Raw genomic sequence first — 25,163 nt, forward strand, 5'->3', positions numbered from 1 at the left:
ATTTAATGTCAATACATCTTAACATACAACAGGAAAGCTTTATATACAAGATAATTAACCTGAAATGGTTTTGCCATAAGAAAATATATTTAATTGCAAACTCACAAACTCGTTATCTTTAGATATGATAACATATCCTGTAATTGAATTTCTTATTTTTTTTATCCCATTCACAAGTAAATTAAACTTTTATTTGTGCAAAATTGCAAATCGAGACAATGTTATAATACAATTAAATACACTACAAAGTAGTATCTTTTTGTAACACACAATATGATAATGCAATTTAGATAATGAAATCAGGTATATTGTCTTCGAGTCTGCCTTCAAAAAATCAAACAGGCACATTTTCATTGTGTAACAAAGTTTATTACATATGTCCAAACATATGTACAGATCATTTCTCATGAAGAGTGGTTTTGTCACAAATATAAATTATTTAGACTTTCCTAAAGAACATGATACAGAAACTGTAAGTTGCTTAACGTGGAGAGGATGTGCTGGCTGTTCACTGTAACAGGTCGGCTAAGAGCCCTGCACAGACACACACACACACACACATCATACCTATATCTATGTTTTTTCCCTCAAATGATCAGCTCTTTTGGAAACCACAGGATGCTTACCAGAATACATGGTCCCTTAACCAGTTCATTCAGAGCAATGTCCTTAAAATCAGACTGTAATACTACACCCCGCCTGTCGGGCCCCAGGACTGTTAATGAACAATATGATAATACACACATAAATAAGGCACAGATGGAGAAGCGTAAAAAAAAACATTGAGGGCCAGAGCAGGTTTGGCACGGATAAAGGTTGACCAGAGGTAATACACATAATCAAATGTTATCAGCAACTTCCTGGTAACCCTTGAACAATCTAACAACATAATTTCCAAACCATAGATAAAGAGAGAAGAGGTTTTATCAGAATATTATTTTCTGAATACTTACATACTGAGAGATGAATTAATGCAACTACACTGAAGTACCATTCTTAACTATCAGAATACTGAAAGGCAACAAATAAAGGATTGTTCTAAGTAATAGTGTTATGAGCCTTTGCACAAGTTGTGGCAATAAATACTGCTTCTATTTCACTGGGCCTACTAAGAGGGAAAGTGGTTAAAGTGAACAAAGCAAGAGGATTGCCTTGATTTATATAACTACACGGTTACAGAAATTATTATTATTATTATTTGTACACATGAGCAATGTGAATTTTCTAAAATGATTTTGTTGAGTGTTTTGTAGAGTAAACATACTGGCTTCATTGATCATTCAAATAACATAACAGGGCCATGCCATTGCACCACCTGTTTAAAGTGGGGATTCAGTTCAGCTACATGTTCAAGATAAACATAATGAAGGTGCAGATGAAAACACATTTGTTTGTATTGAAATATCCCAACGACATCATTTGCAAGTTTTAAAGCTTAACACAAAAATATATGTCCATCTCATGCCTCATCTGGGAATAATCCCATACACCATTCAGAAAGGCTGAAGCCTTCAGGCACTTTTAGGATTGAGATCAGTCAGCAGTTCATGTATCCTAAATTCTTCTTAGAAAATAGTCCATGGGACTAAGCATCCAAAAGCACTGGTTTGAGTCACTTCATTTAAACAAAGATGCTTGAGAACGTTTTTCTTCATCTTGGAGACGACAGAAGGAAAGCATACTTCCATCAGGGCATCATTCCCAGCCACAGTCATTTGGGGGAAAAGAGCAACAGAGTTTTGCTGGTAAAAAGGGAACATCCCTTTCCTACTGTGTCCAGACTTGTCCATCAGCAGCATGTTTGTGACCCTGGACAAAACACCCAGATCTGTCCTCGGTCTGCACTGGTGCACTTTTTATGTTTTCCTGTTGTTCCAGGTAGAGTCTGCCGCTTCATTGGGCTCTGCAGGCCGCTCCGGGGAAGAGCGCGGGTCCTGCGGAGACTTCTGCGTCTGTGGGGAGCGAGGGTCCAGTGAGGGTTTGTCAGAGTGTCTGCTGTAGTGCTCGGAGCCGGGGGGACCTGCAGGCCTCCTGAAGTCCTGGAGAGGACCCTCCCTGCCCTGGTGGTGGTTAGGACGGAATTCATCAGGACGTCTTCTTTTGGGATCTGAATGCCTGAAACATAAATTATATCATTTTAAAAAACCAGTGGTATGACATAAAAATACCCTGACATTAAAAGTCCCTCAGTACACATTTTAAAGTGAGTAAAAAAATACTCTGCTAAGGATAATATTTTTTCGGGAACAGCAAGTTGAACATTTCTGGACTTATCTAATTTGTGCAGGCTTCATTTGGTGTCACAAGAAAATGTAACAAAACATAAAATAACATAAAACATTCAAATGAATGAGTAACTCTCACCTGTCATAGTAGGGTCTCTGACCCCGGTGGTCCCGGTCGTTGCTGTACTGCTCATAAGGCCGTTTACGAGGGGAGCTGCTGTTGCGGTAACCCCCTGAGCTGCTGCGGTACGAGTCTCCATGAGGACGTCGGTCTCCATAGTGATCCTTGTAGCGGTCATACTGATGATGTCGATCTCCCTGCCACGACTGGTTGCTGTTACTCGGGTAATTGTATTTACGGTCCCTCTGCCAGTCCCCTCGATCTGTAATAAAAGTGATATTCAACAAAGAAAATTCTGTCATGTATTAAGTAACTTCTATTAAAGGAATAGTCCTAACAATTTGAGAAACTTTTCTTTTTTTTTTGCTGAGAGTTAAATGAGCAAGAGCCTGGACACGGTTAGCTTAGCACAAAGACTTGAAACAGCTAGCCTGCCTCTTTCCAATGTAAATAAGATCTCCCTGCCAGCCGCGCTCAAGCCCATTAATGCTCACTTGCTCAGGGTTTTCTGGGCCTAAAATATTTCAATCTGCACGTACCATCGTTGCCAAAGTGCCGTTTATTAGCAGAGTTGTACGGCTCTCTGTGGTGCCCGTGGGCTCCCGGCTGAGTGGAGTGAGATCCCGGTTTGGAGGACGACTGATTTCCTGTGGAGTCTCGACTGGAACCAGAGGGCTCGGGTCGGAAGTTTTTCCCCCTGCCTCCAGAATCCTCCTTTTTCTTCTGCTCCTTCTGGAAATGTCACAGGATATTTCAGTGCTGTCCAAAACATCATGCCTACTTCGTAACACTTGATTAACCAGGAGTGTAAGATCTAGAAATAGGAAGCACTTGCCTCTTCCACGTGTGAACGCTTCTTCAGTGCCATTTTGTAAAGCTTGTGAAGCTTCCTAGCACCAAACTCCGTAAACTTGGACACAAAGATCCAGAGGTTTCTGCAAAAAGGAACAAATAATCCTCAATGTTTAACAAGAAAGCATGTCATTCAATTCCAAAAGGGTAATATCTAACCCTCTTACCTCCGCCATATCTTGACATGTTCGGGGTCACTGTAGGCTTTAAGGCATTCTGTGATTCGGTCTCCAATCTTCATCAGGCATGTGCGAGTGTGCTGGAGCTGGTCCTGGTCAGACAGACCCTCATCTGGTTTATCCAGCTGCTTCAGGAACTTTTTCACCGGCCTCATGCGCTCCTTGCACTGTACATGTGCACGAATGGCAGGAATTAGTGTAATGTAATGTTCCCATGTTACTTATCAAAGTCTACGGGTTTAATATTGGCACAGGAATTAAAGAAGAAACTCACAACACTGAAAGTCTCCTGGTCCAGTTCATCATCGTCCTTTCCTTCGATGGGAACGGGGTCAGAACCAGCTGTAATGTGAACCGGACCTTGATTCTTCTTCCCTTTGGCTGCTTTAGCCTGAGTTACAACAAACACCAGACATGAAGACAACTAACCCACATCCACTCGAACTTTGAATCAATTACTTACAGGATGAGCTAAAGTGCGTATCCCTATGATTTGCTATGGTCTTTAAGCCCCTTGCTGCATATTAATGCTACAATGAGATTCTGTTTTCCATGAACCTTCTGTCCATGTTGATTAGAAACCGTTAGAGGAAAGCACACATGATAAGGTCATGAATACTTTGCTGAAATACCTTTTCTTTTTTGGGCTTAGCACCCTTTTTTTCTTTGTCCCCGTCCTTCTCCTTTTTAGGTGTTCCCTGTTTTTCTTTGTTCTCTTTGTTGTCCTTTTTCTTTTGTCTTTTCTTGGCGGGGGACTTCTCTGTTCCATCATCCTGCGCAAACACGAGGAAAGACAAAGCATGTTAAACAATATAACAACAGAATTCATACAATGAGAGAGGACAAGGATTTAAGGATCAAATGTACCATTGCGTTGTTTATCTCAAATTAAAGCTGAAAAACACGTCTTTGCCGAAGTAGCAAGTCGGTAACTATCTCCTTGTAACAATAGTGATTATTGAGCCTATGGCCCACTGATGTATGCATTACAATATGTATACATTCATATTGTGAATATTATAAAGTGTTTAGCAACCTTCCCTAAAAAATGCTGTATTTAGCTTTATTATCAGAAGGTTTGCCTTTGTATTGGCTTTGCTGGGTCACTACATTAAATGTGTTTATCCTTAGTAAAAGCAAAAAATGGTTTCCACTCTCGTTCTCGTTCTCTCAAAGCATAGCCACTTATTCAAGTAACATTGTTTAAGGAGGAGCAGAGCTACAAACACATGAATGGGAGGGAGTAGAAAAGCATTTCTAAGCCTGGACTCTACAGACGTGAAGGTGACACTGACCTTGACCTCGCCCTCCTCTGACGGGATGTCGGACAGGCGGGGGGAGGAGATGTCGTTGCCCTGCTCGTTCTTCAGAGTCTTGTTCTCCTTTTTCACCCGAGGCTTCCTCTTCTTCACTTTGACCTTTGGAGGAAGAGGCGGTTAGAGCTGTGTGGGAGGTAGTTCAAAGGCAAACTTCAGAGGGTATGTATGAGTAACTCTGTGATTAATGGCAGCGTACCTCCTCCCCTGTTTTAGACTCTGAATTGTCTTGTTCCTTTTTCAGCAGCTTCAGAAGATGCTCGGCTCTCGCCTGCAGCTGCTTGGCCTGAGGCTTCTTGCCTGGGTCGACTGGGAGAATCTGTGCCGAGGGAAGTGAAACGTTAGACTGAAGAAAGGAGGTGCAGGTTATGGTGATTAAGTGCAAATCAACATGAACAGAGAAGTATAACCAAATCCTTAGATTTTTAAACCAGATACTGATTTAACAACTTTTATGCATGCCAGATTTGGTTCAAATTCAAAAGATAAATGTATTCTTTTGGGCCTAAATGTGTTCTTATATTTTTACATTTAGATATTTTTCCTTTTTTAAGGGTTAGAAATTAGACATTTGCCTTATCAGCGAGTTTAAGGTCAGGGTCCGTCTTGATCAGATCCCAGTTTCCAAAGCCGTGCTCATAGATGCCGAGCAGGAGCTGCACGTCATCTGGCAGATCCCAGTCTACATCAAAGTGGGCCACCTTGACCCTGCATGTCAGATTGAACCTGTGGGAAGAAGAGACATGTCAAATGTAATCTGCAACACAAATGTATTTCTCTAAATGTTATCCAATGCGACCCCTGAGCTCCTCCTTGTGTCTTCAGTGGTCTCTTACTGGTTTCTCTCGGCAGGGTTTGAGGGCACCACTTTGTGCAGGGGCTCAAACTCTTCCTCATGCTGGATGATGGTCTTGGCGTTGACCTGCACTCCCGAGATCTTGATGTTGATTCCTCGCCGTTTCCCAGGACCTTTGGCTGGAAAAGGAACAACATGTTTGATTTTTGAGCCTGGAGCAGAGCTATGACCTAAAATAACTCGAAACAGGTAAACTGACATACCTTCCACTGGGTTTTCTTTAAGGTGTTCCTCATGCTCCTGCACTGCAGTCACACAACTAGTATGGATGAGTTCACCGAGCCTCTTCAGGTCTGCTATGGATTTGTCGACGAGCTCAGAGTCCCTTGCGATGGCCTCCAATCTGGATTCAGAAAGAGGCACTTCATTGTTTAAGTATGAGCAATCAGGCTGTTTCTCAAACCAAGCAATCAAATGATGTAGCCTTGCATTTATCAAAATCATTTAACAATGCTTACCTTTCAAGCGGTGATCCAAATTTCTTGTAAGCCTTAATGAACCTGTCAATAAAAGCACATTTTAATTCCGTGCATGTAACTCTGATACAAAGAAATAATAAATGCTTACTAAACTCTTTACCTGCGGATCTCTGCATCAGTGAAACCCTCCACGTTGTTTTTGCGGGCTCTGGGTCGGCCTCTCCTCTTTGGCTTCTTGTCGTCATCGCTATCGTCAGTCTCACTCTCGGAGCCTGAGGAGCGGTTCTTCAGCTTGGAGCCGACGTCACTGTCACTGTCATTGGCCTGAGCCTGAATGTGAAGAGAGAAACACATTATGACCCGATTCAACTAAGCTGCTGGAAGATAGAATCAAATCATTTAAAGAGGAACAATATTTGATTCCTTCTTCTTACCCTCTTGTTAGAGCTCCTGCTCCTGGGCAGCATGAAGATGTCATCCATCTCTCGCTGCTTCTCCTCTTCCTCAATTTTGCGTCGCTGCTCTTCAGGGATGATATCGTCCCATTCCCGCCCCGGCTTCTCCAGTGGCTCTGGAGCGGCCTCTTCCATGCTGGAGAAATTGGCAACCTGCAGAGACGGCAAAGGAACACATTAGAAGTTGAAAGAGAGGAACATTGGGACAGACCTGACATTGAAATGATTTCAGATTAGGATTTCTTTAAATGACTGTAACAGTTACCTTAAACTGAGATAGAAGTTCGTCCGTAGCACTGGAGCCTTGGTCACTTTCTCTCGTTTCTGCCAATCTCAGGATCTCATCAATATCCATTTCCTACAGAAAGAAATACATTCTTGATTAACTTTATCAATATGTAAAAAGTCCTCTGAATGCATTAATTAATTTGGTAACTTGAATACCTGTGGTTCAGACTCCTCTCCTTCGGCCTCTTTGAAAAGCTCCCCTGCACCAAACTTGAGGATGGCAGTCAGTTCTTCTTTGTTGAATGGATTTGAACTGTTAAAAACAAAAGGCAGCAACGTTAACACACAAAGAGCTGTAGAATCTAAATATTTAACAAGGTGATTTCTGACATCTTACTTTGTGGTCCCAGAGTTGCTGTCCAGAACAGTTCGACCAGTAGTGTCCATCCTCTGAATGACGAGATGGTCCAAAACCATCTTTTTCTTTGCCCTCTCGATGATGTCCTCCTCCACTGTGCCTTTTGTGACCAGTCGATAAATATTGACCTATGAAAAGCAAAGATTTTGTTTTATTACTTACTACACGTTTAAATTCTGTATCTACAGTGAAAGCGGACACTTTGAGTCATGCATTACCTGTTTCTTTTGTCCGATCCTGTGAGCCCTAGCTTGAGCCTGCAGGTCGTTCTGAGGGTTCCAGTCAGAGTCAAAGATCACTACGGTGTCTGCCGAGGCCAAGTTTATCCCCAAACCTCCAGCTCTGGTGGACAGCAGGAAACAGAAGTCCTGGAAAACAAATATAACTGTTAATATACTCCTAGAGCAATAATGCATTGTGAATAATAAGAGTAAAATGGGAAAAAGACTAATCCAATCTACTTCAACCTCAAACTTCTTTTTCCAGTACTCATGTATAAAACTTTTCTTTTTTTTTACACCATTTATACATTAAAAACGCAAGCAAAACAAAGTACTGTATGTTTGTTTAAAGCATAATCACAATAAGATAAGCCTGTTGTTGAGATATTATACATACATGCATACATACAAATACACATATAACTTTAATAATAACATTCTGTATCAACACATTATTATTACACATACCTCTGAGCCTTCTGCATTAAAGTGATCAAGTGCTTGCTTTCGGATTTCCCCCTTTATAGAACCATCCAGCCGCTGAAGAGGAAAGAAAATAAACATTTGCGATTGCCCGCACAGCTATCTGCTGTTACCTTGGTATCAGTAAGCTTAACAGGTAACATGCCATGACCCGGTCTATATGCTCAGACTGATCGCAGAACAGTTAACGCTGAAGACCAAGTCAGCAAAAACAACCCGAGTGGAGTGACTTGCAGGAGTTAGACTGATCTTCAGCAGAAAATAACTTGTTGATATAAATAACCACATGATCTCTCAGCTTGGCACAGCATGTGTGCATCAACACTGACATCTGATCCTTATTCAAGTCCAACCCTACAACACAAACACTGAAAAAGCCCCCTGCACTGTAAACACTGATAAACACAACAATCAAAAATGATCTTTCAGGCTAGACACAGCTCCTGGAGAAACTGGTGCTGCAGGTGTTTCAACTTTCTTGTAGAAAACCTTAATGGAACCTGATGGAAATATAAACTTAACACACTAAATGTAATAGTATAAATTGGCCTTTTTCTGCTAATTATAATGAAAGGGGTAATCAATGTTCCAACATGCACTTCATTTTACCAGAAAAAACAGCTGGGATTTGAATCAGTGAACACCTAACAAGCAGAGCGTTGTGCTCGTGTTGTCCTTCTACATGATACAGTAGCCCTTCCTCAGATGGAGTAAGAACAAACTCATATTAAGTGGAATTAGTCTTCCTATGTTGATAGCATCACTCAGAACGACTACAGTACCATACAATTAACATGGATTATTCCCAGCATCTTGCTCTATATACAAACTCCCTGATTAATGTTACCTGGAATGGGTAGCGATTCTTGGCGAGATATTCAGCCAGAATGTCCAACATCCTGACCATCTGAGAGAAGATCAGGACTCTGTTTCCTCTTTCTCTGAGTCGGGTCAGCAGCTTGTCCAGCAGCACCAACTTCCCGCTGCCCCTCACTACACTCTGTAGAGATACAAAGTGAGGCAGTCATTAATAATTAGGCAGCATTGAGCATTATTTTGGGACTATGTAGTTTTCATCTTGGTTACGTCACAACTCGTTTCTTTAATGGAGCAGAGATGTCCTGAGGTGTTTCTGGGAGCTAAAGAGGGTTCATAAGGACACTTACCAGCATGTGTTCCTTTTGTGTTTCATTTTCTACTTCCTCCGGCTGTTTTATGAGAAAACTATGGTTGCAGCACTTTTTAAGCTCCATAACTATGTTCAGGAAGCCGGAGGAGCTGCCTCGAGGGCCTTTGTAAAGGGCTCTGTAATTCCTCGTTAAAATCCACCTGGAAATATTGAGGAAAAAGTTAATGGGGAGAGACATGCAGCTTCTTGTACAAGATGTTTGCGAAGATGGATGTTGTAAAAGTTACAAAAGACAGAAATGAATTCATACTTGTAGTATTGTTTCTGCTGTGCAGTCATGTCCACACGGAGGATCTGTTCCACCTTGGCAGGGAGAGATTTTTCCACGTCTTTCTTAACACGTCGCAGAAGGAAGGGCTCGAGGACTTTGTGAAGACTCTGATAACCGTTATCAGTTCCTTTCCCGTGCGCATCGTCAAAATCCTCCCAGGAAGCAAACCTGTTGTGCACGACATAGATAACAAACGTCACTCATCCCCGGCTGGAACTCAAACCCGATGCCGTTCCCCTGCATTTCTCCAGTATCATGTTAAAGGTCTAAGCCAGGACGTACTTGTCAGGCATGAGAAAGTGCAACAGGGACCAGAGCTCTTTGAGGGAGTTCTGCAGCGGAGTGCCGGTGATGAGGAGCCTGTGGTTGGACCTGAACTCCATTAATGTTTTGTACAGCAGGGAGTCGTCATTCTTCAGCCTGTGTGCTTCATCCACACCCATGAACGCCCAGTTGATATTCCCCAGGACCCCCTAGAGGGAAAAGTCACCAAAGTGATGAATTCTTGTCCTTCACAAACATACTACACGACAAATATATCAACACAAAATGCAAATACTGATCCCTGCACCCACCTTGTCTTTAAGTACAATCTCATAAGTAGTTAATAGTGCATTGAACCGGATTCTCTTCGTTTGGTGGTTCACCCACTCGTAGTCACGAATCTACATTAAAAGGAGCAGAGACAATGTAAGATAATGTAACCAACTTTTAAGATTCCAGCAGATTGTGAGAGAATCAGAATTCAACACACCGATTTCCTGCTCATGACGTCCCCGAGGTAGACCACCACGTTCATGTCGGGGGCCCAGGTTTCAAACTCTCTCTGCCAGGAGGAGAGCGTGGACAGAGGCACCACCACGATGAAGGGTCCGTACAGCTGGTGCTGATGGAACAGGTACGACAGGAAGGAGATGGTCTGGATGGTCTTTCCAAGCCCCATCTCATCTGCCAGGATAACGCTGTTGCACCTGAGGACGCAGAATAAGAAAATAGGCATGGTTTTTAAGAAGATGCCAATTTTTCAAATAAGATTTAACTACGTGCCATTATTACACAAGTTATGATTCTCATGTACACAGTACCTGCACCAGGAATGAGCTAACCAGTTCAACCCATCCAGCTGATAATCTCTCAGCTGAAGGTTTTCATCTCCAATGTACGATGGTTGTTTCTTCAGAGCAGAAAACCTCGGTCTTTGCTTTAACACCTGAAGTGATAATAACAAACACAATTCTTTGATTAGGATGAGTGAATTGAATAATATCAGGAAAAGGGAAGTGTTCAAGACGAATGAAAATAAGACCATTTTGGGTGATTTGACTCTCACCTTGCAGTCTTTGGATGGGACGGTTTTACTGGAGTTTCGGCTCAGGAAGCTGTCGATGCAGTGCTGAAACTTCTTACCAACCAAAGCTCCATCTTCCCAGCTGCACTCTGAATAGGGCAAACCCATCCACTTACAGAGGTACTCTGGCTCATCGGAGGACGGATTCTTGTGACTATGAGCTGTTGAACAAAGCAGACAAATGATTAGAAAAAGACAACTGCAACAAATAAATAAAAAGATAGAATTGTATACCAGAGGGGAACATTTAAAAAAACGTAGCCAACTTAATGTAACGGTGAAGAAAAGTGAAGAATTAAAAAAGGAGACTTACAGGGGAAGTCAACAGATCCTGGTGTCTTTGCTGTTTTTGTTGCTGTTAATAGAACAAAATGTATTTTAGTAAGTGCAACAAATGGATTATCTGGAGCACTACCGGACAAAGGCAATTACATTTGATACTGAGTTCTTACCAATAATACGCTCCACAAACTGAAACTGCTTGTTCAGGTCGGATATGAGCTCCTGTTGGCAGTTATGAAACTCTATATCCTCAGGGGACGCCCTCCTCATCCTACAAACAAGAAAAGAGTTCAAAGTTCAAATTCTCGAAAGATGGTTCTGCAAACAAAAACAAACAAGTGTAACATAAAGGAGAAAGATCCTAACCATGAAGAGAGCTCGTCATGTTTCCTCTTGAAGTTGTCCAGTTTCTTAAGTCCCTTGACCTTTTGCTGTATCATAGTGTCCATGCTCTCCCATGTGTTGTGGATGTAGGACCAGCCCTTCCACTTGATCAGATAGTGAGTCTCCCCCTCATCCTTCTCGGGGTCAAAGCCTCCATTTGGGTCCCCGTTCTCCTCCACAGAATACATTGTAGTGGTGGCACCAGTGGCTAGAAAAAAGAAGAACAACTTTACTATAGTGTGCATTGGGCGAAGAGTAATTCAATCCCACACAACATGGTTTAAATAATAGTTTAAGAAGATTGAAAATGCATCACCTGCTTTTTTGCCTGTCCTGGTGTCCATCACTTTCTCAATGGTCTCACTGTCATCATCCAGCTGCTCCTCACAAGCGTCCCCTGTCATCTCGATCAGGTCATCAGAGTCTGTTTCAAAGTCATGTTGGTCCTCTTTATAACTGTAGTAAAACAGAACAGGGGGTAAGGACAAGTGGAAAATGTTATGCTGGAGTCCAGAAGATTAAACTTTATGTCCCTGTTGAACACATTCGTGCCCAAACACTACATTTTCTATAAATAGTCTTGAAATGGGCACCGATGTAAATTAGGTCAAAGTCAGATTGTTTGTGGGTTCATTTTATAATTTGTATCTTTTGATATAAATATGAATGACTTTATACTGCTTCTTTTAGTTTCTAAGAGTTATTATCATACGATATTTAGTCTTTGGGCATAAGGGGACTTGAAATGACTGATAAAAGACAGTATGTGCCAAAAGACTATACAGTATAAATGTAGACTATATATAATTAAGTATAATAGAAAAGCTCCTTTTTCAGCTAGAAAGTTAGAAACTGATATTAAAAAAGTATATTTTTTTAACTTCCATCCAAAGCATGACATGACATTCAAAATAAAAGTAGCTGGCACACATGAGCCAATCATTAAATGCAAGAGGACCCGATATCTAAATCTCTGAGAACATGCACCTCTTCACTTTGGTTGCAGTCCTTCCTCGAGTTTGTCTCTTTGGAGTGCCGTCCTCATCGTCTTCATCATCGTCGTCGTCATCGTCTTCATCATCGTCGTCTTCTTCAGCAGACGAGTCCTGTTTCCTGGACTTCTTGCCTTTTTGAGACAGCTGCTTTTTGGCCGTTGATGATTTGGTCTGAGGTCTGTAAAAACACAAAGCACCAAAGCCCTTAGAGATAAGCATCCAAACTCCTGGACCATTTGTCAGATCATTTAGTCTCTATTGGTTGACAACGTGCAGCCAACAGTAGGGGGGCACATTACTTTGAAATCAAAAGAATATTTCTTTCATGTCTTATGATATTATAACATTTACATTTTTTAGAACATCTGGCTACAGCTTTAAGGTTTGTACTTGAAACAAAGTAAAAAGGGGGAAATGAAAATGTCTCACACAATATGGAATGAATTGGAGATGAGCAGTGGGTAGCTGTCTGATGGCCAGGCCTCGCTAAGCTCTTACCTTCTAGCAGGAAGTCGTCTGGATCTAACTTTTTTCTCTTCCTGCTCACTGTCTGAACTGTCCGTAGCTTCCTCCTCCTCGTCTTCATCATTAGAGTCATCATCTTTCCAGATATTTCTTACAACAAAGAAATACCACAAGTTCACCCTCAAGGCCCATCACTTCTATTACCAAATTTGAATTTCATAATTTTGGCTACAGGGTGTTCACCCAAACCCAATTTGATCAGGGATAAGCTGAACATATGAACAATCAAATTTGATTTAAATGTAGAACCTCTGCCGTCTGTCTGAAACTAACTGAGCGCATGGAGAACACGCAGATACCCATTTACAGACAGGTTTGATAAGATGATAATAGGAAGCACAATGTGAGCACAGACTGACAACACAATGACAAACACAGGCATGAATTGTGAAAAATTGCTGATCAAGTGTTAAATAACAAAAATATTTTTAAATACTTTCAATAATTGAAAGCATATAGGGCTATACTAACAAATACATGTAAAATAAATATAATAATGATAAACCATAAAATTAAAGATGTTTGCAGTCTTTTAACTTACTCTTTTTTCTTGGTTCGGGGTGTTTTCCTCTTGGGACTCTCACTCTCTGAGCCACTGCTACCCTGTAAATACAGTCAGCAAGGCAGGTGTATATTTCAGTGAGAGCTGTTTCCAAATTAAATGTAACAGCACTTCTTTAAATGTCCACTAGGTGGCACAAGTGGCTTGATGTTGATGCCAATAGAAAATAATGTGTATATTATTGTTGTTGTTTCTTTGTTTCCTTTTTCATGCTTCTGCTTACCTCAGCTCCAATGTTTAAACGAGCCGGCTCCTGTCTACTGCGGTTTGACCTCCTGACCCCGTAGACATCTGGATGTTCTTCCCACATCTGTAGAGAGATCGACTGCTATCAGAATTGTGATTTTCTGTATCACTACACTAAGATATGGTGTCCATATTCCATTCTGCACTGCTATCTGGCTGCAAATCTACATTACTTTCACTGTGTGATTATTGTCTGAATTTAAATGTTGTTCAATAAATTATAATTGGTTAAAGACCGTGGCCCAGTCAACTAAGAACATTCAAAAATATACAGTTTTCAACTTATAAAACAGAGAACAGCTGTAAATATTCACAATTGAACATCTATACCTATAGGGATCTTCTTGGCATTTATTAAAAAATAACATGGAAGAGTTATCAATTGTCAAAATAAGTGCTGGCCATTTTTTCTGATAGTGTCCCTTATAGATTATTATGGACAAACAGTTCCAGATATTTGTGCTGCTGAGGATCAATCAATACTGCAGCATTGAAAGACCACATTTGTTTTCATTAACAATTAAGCTTGTTTTGGTTTTCCTAGACATTTGTTGCCACTTACCACTACTGCTCTTAACTAGCTGAGCAGTGCCTCAATTGGCTTTGCACTGCATTATCGTACATGTGTGTACATCAACGCACCACAAATGTTCTAGTATGCTTACTTACTATTTTGAGCATACTTTGTCAGTTTTACAATGTGAACTTAATCTGTTTAGATTAAGATGCAGTCTAGAACTGGGAGACCGCAGAACTCTACAATGGATACAAAAATGATAACGTATATCTCGAGCTACATCCTTTCTGCATTTTAGACCATCATAATCACATTAAGATTGAAGGCAGGATTACCCAAGGTGACCCAATTTGCAGTATAAATTGACAGTCCCCTTTGCTCGCTTTAGAAACAGTAAGAGGATTTAGGTACCTCTCTAAAGTTCAGTGACCTTTACCTTCTTTACGTCAGCCAGGCGCTCCTTCTTTTTAACTGGCTTATCTTTTGCTTCTTCTGTGGTTCGCTGTGATTTGGACCCTGCAGACTCGCTCCCTGACTCTGAGTGACTCTCAGACTCTGAGGAGCTGTTTGACTCAGAGTTGTGGGATTTCCTCCGCTCACTGCCATGCTCGCTCTCTGACCGACTCCCCGACTCGGACGCAGAGCGGTTGGATTCTCCGGAGGCTGAATTGCTACAGGAACAAGAACATGTTCATTCTTTCCATCTTGCACTGTTGACCTTCTTTTTTTTTTACATAATTCTGTACAACCAACAACAACAACATGTGACATATACAAGTAAAGTGGTGGCAGACACTTAAGTGTTTTAAAATTCAAACTCAAAGTGCACACACCATCACTAATACATGGAGAACCTGGAGGAAACAGAAACATAATTACATCACCCAGCATGTTCCTTAGTCAGCTAACAGTCTTATAATAACCTCATTCTCTCTAAAGCACACGAATCCTCTTACAGTCATTTTGTAAAGCTTTTGAGGTGCCATAATTGCTGAAAGAACAAACATAAACTAAGCTTAACTGTATATTAACAAGGCATCACTTATTTAAATGGGTAGTATTAAAATATGTCTTCTCTGCTAACATACCATTTTTTTAAATAATCAAGTGGAGTTTAAAAGAAAAGATCACACAAAAAACAGAGCCCAAGGCCCAGGACATTTCCTCAATATACTTTTAACATATGTTTGGAGGAATTAAGACTTTTTTGCAAATGGTTCATAAAAAGGTTAGCTTAAAGATCCTGAAAATGAAGCAGTGTCCTAAAATGTGACCCCTCATTACAGCTATGGTGATTTTTGTTATTCTCATATGTTTTCATTTAAATGATTCTAAGGGAAATAAGGTTTTTCACAATAAACAAATAAATAATAATATATATACTATGTACACAAAATACAATGAGTGATAATAAAGTGTATTGAAACAAGAAAAAACATTCTCCATAATGTTATCAACAATCACATCTATTTTGGGCTATAATACATTAATGTGGTGGTTAGGGTTAAGGCTTAATATCTGTATGGTGACTTCTGTCTGGGTTTCTCTGCATGAAGTACCTCGTCTGGGCACAAGGGGTCACAGCACTCATTAAAATAAATCTGTGTGAATCTCTGCCTTACATGGATTTCTTAAGAAATAAATGCGTGTGTCTTCCAAAGAATACAAATAATATACAGGATTATTTCTCGTTTCTTTCAAATATTATAGGAGCTTATTTCTTCTTTCATCTATTGGGCGTGTGTTTTCTCTCCAAGAACCAAACACGTTTTTATTTGTATTTCCTTACTGTGTAAATAAATCAACAGTCTGTATCCTGACATTTATAGAACTAGCTTAAAACTGTAGGACATTATGAATTCATTTGTTGGAACTAACCTACTTATATCTAAATATTAATAATAAGACTGCACCACGAGCAGCCTCATGACAAAACTCGGAAGTGCATGGCACCTTCCGCTTTAAGTGAGGTCAAACGTGGGCGGGACTTGGACATATTCTCGAATTCTCATTGGCTGTCGCGTTGCTAGGTACATTTTTAGCCTATCACAGTGCAGTGTGCAGACTTTCCAATGTCAGAACTCTTCCTGTTCCTCCTCCATGTAGTTCTGAGCTGAGTTTTAATACAGATAAGTGAGCAAGCTGGGCACACAAAGCAAGGGCCATTTTGTTACTCAGGAGAGAATTGATATGGTACTGTAAGGTGCATTGAGTCCCTAGATTTTTCTGTTGCTCTTTCTGATGCTGTGCATGCCCATAATGCTCATCTACCAGTATAAAAAAAGTTATGCTGTCATCAGAAACAGAGGTAATATTTCACACACAGCTGAAAATACTAAAATGGCTGCCACAAGATGACACAGAAGACTACAAGTGTGATGTAACCTGCTGCAGTGTAAAGTCAGTAAAATGCTATGAGGGTGATTACCTGCATTAAGCATCCAAATGTCTGTGTCTTTATCTAAAAACACAACAGTATATTGTTCACAGGCTGCATTGTTTTGTTGGTAAACATGGCAGCATTTTGTTGGGCAACAGCATTTATGCAATATTACAAAATTAAAATATAGGCTAGCCACTTGTGCTGTTTGTGCAACCCTGTATTGTTCTGACACCATGCAAATGCAGCTGATATTAGTTTTAAAAACATATTTATTGATGATATAGAGTCGTTTCCACTGGATTTGATATTTGAAGTTTCAGATACCTGAGAATGATATAAAAACACTTGCAAAAATATTGACCATCATACCAAAAAAAAAACAGCAATCAATACTGTGTATACATACATATATATATACATATATATATATATATATATATATATATATATATATTTCAGTGTCACGACTCCTGGCCTTTATACACAATTGAAAAGAACATTGTTTTTCATTAACATCACAAGCATCAAAACATGTTCAAGACATAATGTTTAACTAACACCATCAAGTTCCAAATTTCCAATATTAATACAAAAAACTTCATTGTATGTGAAAGGGGCTCATCTATGAATAAAATGTTTTGCTTGACAAATGAAAGCAAGCATTCAATTGTGTATTGTAATAAAAACAAACATTAGGATATGTGTTACTAGATTCCTGAAACTGAAACTCTCTAGGCCCCCAAAACAAAAGTAAAAATAACCTTTCCTGAAAACTATTTTAAAGTTGGGGCTGACATATTGTCATTATACAAGTATTTTAAAGTGTTGCTATTCTCAAAATAAAAATGATTAACAAGGCATTAAAATATGTGGGATGAAGGGCTTGAATGAGGAGAAATATGCATAATAATTTGGTAAAAACTGTAAATATAGTTCAAGATTAAAGATTCATATAAAAGTGTAAATTAAAGCCCATCTTGACCTGATTTAAAAGTCATAAGACAAATGGCAAAGTATGTTATTAATAACTCTTCTAAAACCAACAAAAGTAACATCAAAGCAATGCATTGTTTCTTCAATAAATAAGAAAACTAGCAACAACGTTGATTAAATGGTGCAATGCAGTACCAAGTAGTTAGACAAGGTCATTACAATAAAGCGACAGGGAAAACATATGTGACAAATCATTAGCAACATAATACAGAACAAATGCGTTTTCCTGTGGTCTAACACAAACATATCTTGTGGGCAGTTATGTCCAAACACAGGCCTGAAACCTCAGTATAGAGTGAAATAAATGCAAGGAAAATCAGGGTGTGGCAATTAAACAATAGAAAGGTCATTCATGACAGTGGTGCAGTTCATTAAAACCATGTCACAAATGTATACACAGGTGATCAACAAGGTAAACAATCACAAAATATATGAAAAGGGTAAAAAATAAAGTAAAAGGTCATACCTTGATGCATTGCTTTGAGTCGATCGCTCATCCTCTTGTTTTTTACTTTTAGTCTTCATCATGGTAGTATCCTGAAAGTCTTTGAAAGGTATTTTGTCCTGGTATTTACTGTCAAAAAGTTAGAGGAAGCATGAGCTATCATGCAAGTCCCACAAGATTGCCTTTGCTCGGGTGGCAGTTAAAACCCAGGCGACGCGACACGAGTTGAGAAAAAGGGCATTAAATCGAAAGGAAGCATCATTATATACATCGCTTCATTAAAATATATCCAAGGAAAATTGACAGGTGTTTCTAGAATATGATAAATATCCAACGTATTTCGTTCAGTAAAGTCCACGGAACAAGCCGCATGCAATTAATTGCAACTGCGTCATCACATGAAAGGATAGAAAAATAAGATTTAAGGATGAGAAAATCAGTCAATTATGCACTTCACAATGTAAACAGACCAATTCAATGTGAAGAAAGGTAGTAACCTATAAATTAACTATTAGGTCGACGTTCGCTCTATCACAAGCAATTATCCGATTCGAATACAAACTATACAAATAATAACTTAATAATAAATTGCAAAAAAGAGCATTGTTTTGAAAAGCTTTAAGGCCTTTAAAGTGTGCATCTGCTGTCAGAGCGACAGAGGCGAGCAGCTCACTAAAAATGGAGGAGCGCCATGGCTGCCAGAGCCGTGTGGAAAACAACGACAAGCACTCCCTCTGCACAAACGGCTCGTCCGACTCGAAAAAACAGCCCGAAAACCACTCAAAACGTCTTAATTCCCGTTAAAATACCGATCGTACTAACATTGCGCTTAATATAAACCAAAATCAGACAGTTTAGGTCGAAAAACTAGTAAGAGAAACGGTCTGACGAAAGCCCATGGCACCCTTCCCAAGGCTCAGCCGCCATCTAGAGCTCCTTCCTAGCTCTGAATGCTTTGCCTTTGATTGACGTTATTTCCATTTACCCCACACTCAGGTGATGTGAAGTCCCACCCCTTTTATTAGGTTTAAATGTTGTTTTATATAAACTTATATTTACTTTCAGCCCCAGACTTGAAGTTGAGACCTTTACTTTCACTTCATGAAATAGTAAGAATACTAAGAGGCTTTAAAAAGTATATAATTATTGTTGCACCAATTGCATCACTTCCTGCACAGACAGGAAGAAGAACAACCAGAAGCCATTTTAGAATGCCTTTGGAAACCATTTCTGCTCAGACCAAAACCTTTTTTAGTTGCATTGTACCTTACAAAAAGTATGTATTCTTCGATTGTTTTAATTGAGTTAAGATTATACAGTGGGGCTGGCTTAAATTTCTACCACTTTCAATTTATCTAACAAAGCAAGTGATAATTTGTTTGTAGAATAACACCTGAAAAATAAAGTAGATTCATCAACCCAGTACGAAGTTTAACCGTGAGTGTGTATGCTAACTTAAAAGTTAGCAAACGTGCTGAGCAGTGGCACAAAGTCAGTGCTAACCAAGTGTTTTTGTTGTACGGATTACTTGTAAATATGAACCAACAGCCGAGCTAATGTAATTCAACGTTATAAAAATGTAACGCCAAATTAGTTTGTAATTTTCCGGTTACTAAGCTAATGAAACAAAGCCAGGAAAATTACGAGGACATAAACTTTATTTCAAAACAACATTTGAAAAACAAATGTACAAAGGCTATTTTCCCCAAAACAACAATGTCATTCTTTAAGTCCGCTATACAGCCAGCAAGTCTTCCAGTGTCCATGTTGTCATAAAAAAAAAAATATCCAATCGAAAAATCCCAGTCAAAAAGGCTTCATCTTGGCAAAATGTGGCTAACTGTCAAATCAGTTTGCCATCTTCGCGTCAAACAACGCTGTCTCCACTTCACCACTATCCAGTTGAATGGCGTCTTGATAGGATAAAAAAAAGAAGGAAAAGTTGTAAGCCCACAGTGCAACTGAAATGAGTTATGTTCACTGTCCAGCAGTCCAGAGAAGTTATGCTAATAAAATACATGGCTAGCTTTAGTTGCATTAGCTAGCTTTAGTTGCATTAGCTAGCTTTAGTTGCATTAGCTAGCTTTAGTTGCGTTAGCTAGCATTGCACGAGTGAACGTATTATGCTGAAGTATTACTTTGTGTACACAGTATATCAAAAAAGGTATACACATTCCATTTTTTTTTATCAAAATTGCGATCAAAAGTCACATTGAAAGCAACATTAACTAAACATTTGGATGCATTTGTAATCCAGGGTTATCATTTTTCAATTTTGGATCAAGTGTTGATGGATTCAATTCCAATAAAACGCAAGTTTTTTTATTTAAAAAAATAAATACATAATAATGTAATAAATAAACATTTTGGCATTATTTCGTACATAGGGTTTCTAAGTACAAAATGATACGCTGAGACATGCAGCCTGCTATATCAATAATGTAAGATCTTTCAAATAGTTGTAAGGCTGCAAATTGATATATTGTTTGGTATATTCCAAGTTAAATGAAGTCCAAGTTAAGTTAATGCAACGACAATTTGCAAATAAATTCATCAACTGGCCACAAGAGGAATGATGTGTCAAGAGCTAGCCAAATTCACAAAATGTGTTAAGCGACACTGATGATCAAACAGACTGCGATCAAAACAAGAAAACAATGGCGTGTGAGTAAACAATGCTGTATGCAAAGTGAGATCCATTTTCTGAATTCACAGAATGTTTACCTAATTAATCAAAGCAAATACATTATCAAGCAATAGTTGGACAAAATAGTAGCATCCAAAACCTATTAAAACAACCCTTCAATCCATAGTAATATATATTTAATTTTATTAAAAAAAGGCAGTAAAACATAGTTGTCACATGGTATTGGCCATCATGTATCTTTTTTACCTTTTAAGGCCAAATAACCATCAGATTTTAGCAAAGATGGATCATATAGAACCTCTTAGGCGAAATGTGGCTTTGAGGTACCAACAACAGTAAACAGAGCAAATGTCCACATAAAAGCAGCATTAAAAAAAAAGAGCTTGTATCATCAAAAGTTGCCCCATGACCACTTGTTACAGCTGTATTACCATTAAGTAAGTTCGGAAAAAATCACCCTTAGTGTTTTAACTATACTTGCCAACATCTAGGTCTTTTAGTAGCCATACGTAAAGTCTGCTTGAAATGTGAGTGGCTATCCTCAACATATCCAAATAAGATGTAGGTAATACAGCATACAGTAATCCCTATAAAGTAAAAATGTTTTAATCATTGTATTTAAGGGATCATTCAGCATGTGGGTATGTCTACTTAGCAAACTTACCGAGCCGTCTTCTTTTTCATCATAATTTGAAAATCTTCCCGCCCATCTCATGCTTCCGCTGTGGAAAAGGTAAAAAACAATAAATTATACCTACGTCAACATAAATCACATTCATACAGATTTAATAAAAAAATATGTAACTGTTCATTAGTGGAATACGACCAATAATACAAAATGATTGTAAGATTGACAAAAATATTTAGTGTCTGATACAGTACTAATTACAGCTTATCCTTAAGTCTTTAAAAATAATTTGGTCAAATCAGACTGATTTGTATGGTTATTTTTATACAACAGAAAAAGCAATTGCTGCAGTACAAGATCAGTACAGCACTCGACATGTATAACTAATGCATATGCAGACGTCAACAACCATACTTCCCTCTGGGGGTTGACAGTTCTTGTGCTTGTGTGGTGCGCTTATGTTCTACAAGGAACATTTATTTTGTGTTAACATTATTTTAGTGGAATTTCCTGCCTTGGACTTTTTGTTGTAAGGACACCCGACACAATGCTATTAATTTTGATAGCTCCACTAATGTCGTTCGATTTTGCCTTGGTTTCTCTTTCTTTTTTCAGTTCAATTGCATAATTTCATGACAGAAAACGTGTTGCTTTGTGCAATAAAATAGAACACATCTGATTTTGAGCATTCATGTTGTTTCAACATTATCAAGAGCATAAACAAACCAGAGTTGGAAGAACATCTTCCAAACTCAAACAACACGTGGAACACAGTTTGCATGGCCAGTCTCTTTCACACCACAGAAATTAAAGCGCGATTGGAAGAGTATTTTTAGAATGGCAAACCCATGAAATGCACTGTTGTCTGGGACCCACAGTTAGTGCCATAAAATGGCAGTGTTTTTTAAATGAGTGATATTAATGTTTGATGATCATCAGTTTTTATTATATTGGACATATGAAAAAAAAAAAAAGATAGTAAGGGCCTCACGGATGCTAGCTCGTTAAAGTAACATGGTGAATATATAACGAATCCGAATGTCCGAATTTCAGGTAACTGAAAATGTATCCCAGAACAAGTTGTTATCGTATGCGCATTCTCGTCTACCGCGCTCGTGTGGATTTGCACACGGTTCATTGGAACTACAAATGAAGATCGCACATTTTGGGCTCCATTCTTCTAGTCCTCGCGGACATGGTGAATTACGTAATTAGCATCGTAGGGACCATAACCGACGCGGAAAGTATGAATTGGCCTTTTTATCACTTAAGCATATTTTTTGTTGGTATGTCTTCACCGCATTATACACTAGGTGGCAGAACCTGTCCTATGCATGGTATTCAGTGAAATGAATCGCTATAATGCACAGAACATAAAAGAAAGAGCATAAAGCGGTATTTCCAAATAATGACTTGCACACACAAAGACATTGATCACACCTATGTTAATCTGGTTATGTTTCAGTGATCAGTTAAACAGATTTCTACTTGACACTAGTTCAATGCACAGATAACATGCACATAATTTATTGTTCCTTAAAAATTATACTTACAAAAACTTCTTGCAGTTCAAATCGCCGGAACGCTTCAATTCTCGACTCCATGGTCTAAATGTCAACCCTTTGAAATAGAGAAATAAATGCTTAGAGGAAATGTGACAACAGCACACCCTACTGGCTACATGTATGTAGCAGTAAAACGAACGTAGCTAGCCTGAAAACAATTCAAAAAACATACCATTTAGCTTGGGTCAGATGATTTATTTTCTTCGTTGACGCAATTTGTGAAACCTCAAGAGAATTCCTGCAACAACAAAAAAAACATAGTTATGATCATTTTTGTAATCACAATTAACAAAATATCAACTAACATTGGCATAGAACATTGGAAGATAATAGGCTATTGGTGTAAAAATATTTGTAAGTACATTTTCTGAGCAGGTTTCAGTGCTCATTAACATATTAAGAAATCATAAATAACCAGTAGCATACTTAGTCCGAATATTTTTTAAATCTCTTTGTCTTGGTGGCTCAAAATGGAACTAAATGAGTCTTCTACAGTGCCATCCTATTGAGAATATCTTTGAAAATACATTTTATTATGAGCATGGCGGTACTAATCCCTTGGATTTAACAATAGAGTTTCAGATGCAAATATTTATCATAAAAGAGTGTACATATAATTGTATTATGTGTAGATATGGCCTTCATGTGTGGATAAATCCACAACCTTGTCCTTGAGACCGTGATATTGAGATGAATGTATTTATTTATTTAATCTTAATGCAGTCTTTTGATATTCCTCCAATTCAAATACTTATTGTTGAGAGGTTTTCTAAAATTATAGTCTGTATTTACATGGCTTGCAGGTGTAAAGTGAGTGGCAAACTAAATTAATGTACATATTTAAATGACTTCTCCTTCCAGTGCCTGAAAGGGTTAAAAGCCAACACCCTATTTTGTATTACTAAGTACATCTATGCTTTTATCAAATATAGAACCTTTATTTGGCAAACACATCAAATATCGTTGATGAATAGTGTCTACAATGGAAGAATTCTTAGAATGTCATATTTACAGTATTTAGACAACTTGTTACAATTTATTTTAACTATTATGAATAATTAAGTATCAAGCATCTATGATTAAGTTTAACTTAGTCAGACAATACATATTTGCACTGTAATGAGAAAATGTTTAAAACTATCAATTTTTTAACATTTGTATCATTACAATTCAGTGAAAAACTTCAAAAAGCTAGTAAACTGAAAATAAACAAAAATGTTCTTCAGCTTGTTGTGTTGATGTCCATCATTCACAATACAACATTCAAAAGACGAAACATTTGCTTATATTTCATGTTTTTGTCGAGTAAATTGAGACAAGGGCATTTGCCCCTTCAAGGACAAAGCCATTTTAAATGCGTAGGTTGAAATAACTGCTAATAAGTCGAGGATAAATGTTCTTATCGAAATATGAACTAAGTTTACTCGAAACAAAGCTAGCAAACATGCAAAATCCATCAACTGAAATACAATTTCATGCAGTTTAGAGCCTTTACAGCGTTTTCTGTGTTCTTAGCTGACACACCATGGCCATTTTTACAAGACTGCGTCTAACTGTCGTTCTATCCACCATATTGCCTGACACCAGATTCGTACTTTACAGCTATAAAATGTCTGATTACTCGTAAGTTCTTACCCATTTCCAAGTCCGGGTGTCGCCGTCGTCATCTACACCGGCCGGTGGCACATTTTGGGGCGATTTTCGCCGTTTTGGTGGGTGTTTCGGCCGCATCGTCCTGTCCGCTCTCGTCGCCTCTCTGCTCTGATGTGTGTCCTCCTCTCCGCCTCTGCCTGATATTCTTCAGCGGCTCAGCCCACTTTGCTCTCAACGTAAGCCAAACTCCACTTCCTCTCCAGCCCCAGCTAGCTCTACACTAGCAGCCTACTGAGTCTAAAAATCCGTCCAAACTCTTCTTGGATGAGCACAAAACAACTGCAATACATTTTTAAAGGTTTTAGTCGGAACAAAGCAAGTTGTCTTTACAAAACTATTACACGTTGTTGTTGTTGTTGTTTTCTCATTGCAATGTACGCAGCCAATCAAATCAAGCTAAATGTGACGTTAGTAAACAGCTAACCTGATATGAAATTAACCAATTTTAAACCTGTATTTTTAGATAGGCCTACACTGACACTTTTGTGTCATAGTAACTAATCTGGTACATATTGGACCCTACTGAAAATATGAATATAGGCTACGTGTTTGTTAAGGGCATGGGTAAAACACATTTTCTCTTGGCACTGGTCCAGTGTGCCTTCTTTCAGACTCTCATCATCCATATAGTAGGCCTAAACGTTTTCCTTAAAACACAGATAGAAACAGGGCTAAGTATATTTGCTGTGTTGTAGTAAACTCTGTGTATTGCTTTAAACATCTATAGCATTATATGACATTATTGTAACGAAAAACT

General features: G+C 38.8%; 1 protein-coding gene across 2 annotated transcripts; it reads right to left on the reverse strand.

The window, feature by feature from the left end:
- Positions 1-347: 347 nt before the first annotated feature.
- chd2 (chromodomain helicase DNA binding protein 2) lies at positions 348-24,622 on the reverse strand. 2 transcript variants are annotated; one of them, XM_034233543.1, is made up of 42 exons: positions 24,389-24,621; positions 22,926-22,991; positions 22,742-22,808; positions 21,225-21,282; positions 17,935-19,826; positions 14,529-14,763; positions 13,553-13,639; positions 13,309-13,370; positions 12,741-12,857; positions 12,235-12,420; positions 11,564-11,703; positions 11,230-11,455; positions 11,034-11,134; positions 10,895-10,936; positions 10,564-10,742; positions 10,319-10,443; positions 9,988-10,204; positions 9,809-9,898; positions 9,516-9,706; positions 9,213-9,401; positions 8,940-9,102; positions 8,621-8,773; positions 7,759-7,830; positions 7,288-7,437; positions 7,049-7,197; positions 6,868-6,964; positions 6,689-6,781; positions 6,403-6,576; positions 6,129-6,298; positions 6,008-6,049; positions 5,753-5,892; positions 5,530-5,668; positions 5,269-5,419; positions 4,893-5,012; positions 4,673-4,795; positions 4,010-4,150; positions 3,652-3,768; positions 3,366-3,544; positions 3,182-3,281; positions 2,886-3,078; positions 2,365-2,608; positions 348-2,115 (listed from the first exon to the last, which is right to left on the reverse strand). In XM_034233543.1, the coding sequence occupies exons 5-42, from the start codon at positions 17,994-17,996 to the stop codon at positions 1,857-1,859; spliced, it is 5,418 nt and encodes a 1,805-aa protein (XP_034089434.1). In that variant the 5' UTR covers positions 17,997-19,826; positions 21,225-21,282; positions 22,742-22,808; positions 22,926-22,991; positions 24,389-24,621; the 3' UTR covers positions 348-1,856. The 2 variants fall into 2 exon arrangements, with proteins under 2 accessions (XP_034089434.1, XP_034089435.1); XM_034233544.1 differs by lacking the exon at positions 12,741-12,857 and having other exon boundaries at positions 24,389-24,622.
- Between the last annotated feature and the right edge of the window lie 541 nt (positions 24,623-25,163).

The sequence above is a fragment of the Gymnodraco acuticeps genome, unplaced genomic scaffold, assembly GCF_902827175.1.
Source record: "Gymnodraco acuticeps unplaced genomic scaffold, fGymAcu1.1, whole genome shotgun sequence".
NCBI classification, from domain to species: Eukaryota; Metazoa; Chordata; class Actinopteri; order Perciformes; family Bathydraconidae; genus Gymnodraco; species Gymnodraco acuticeps.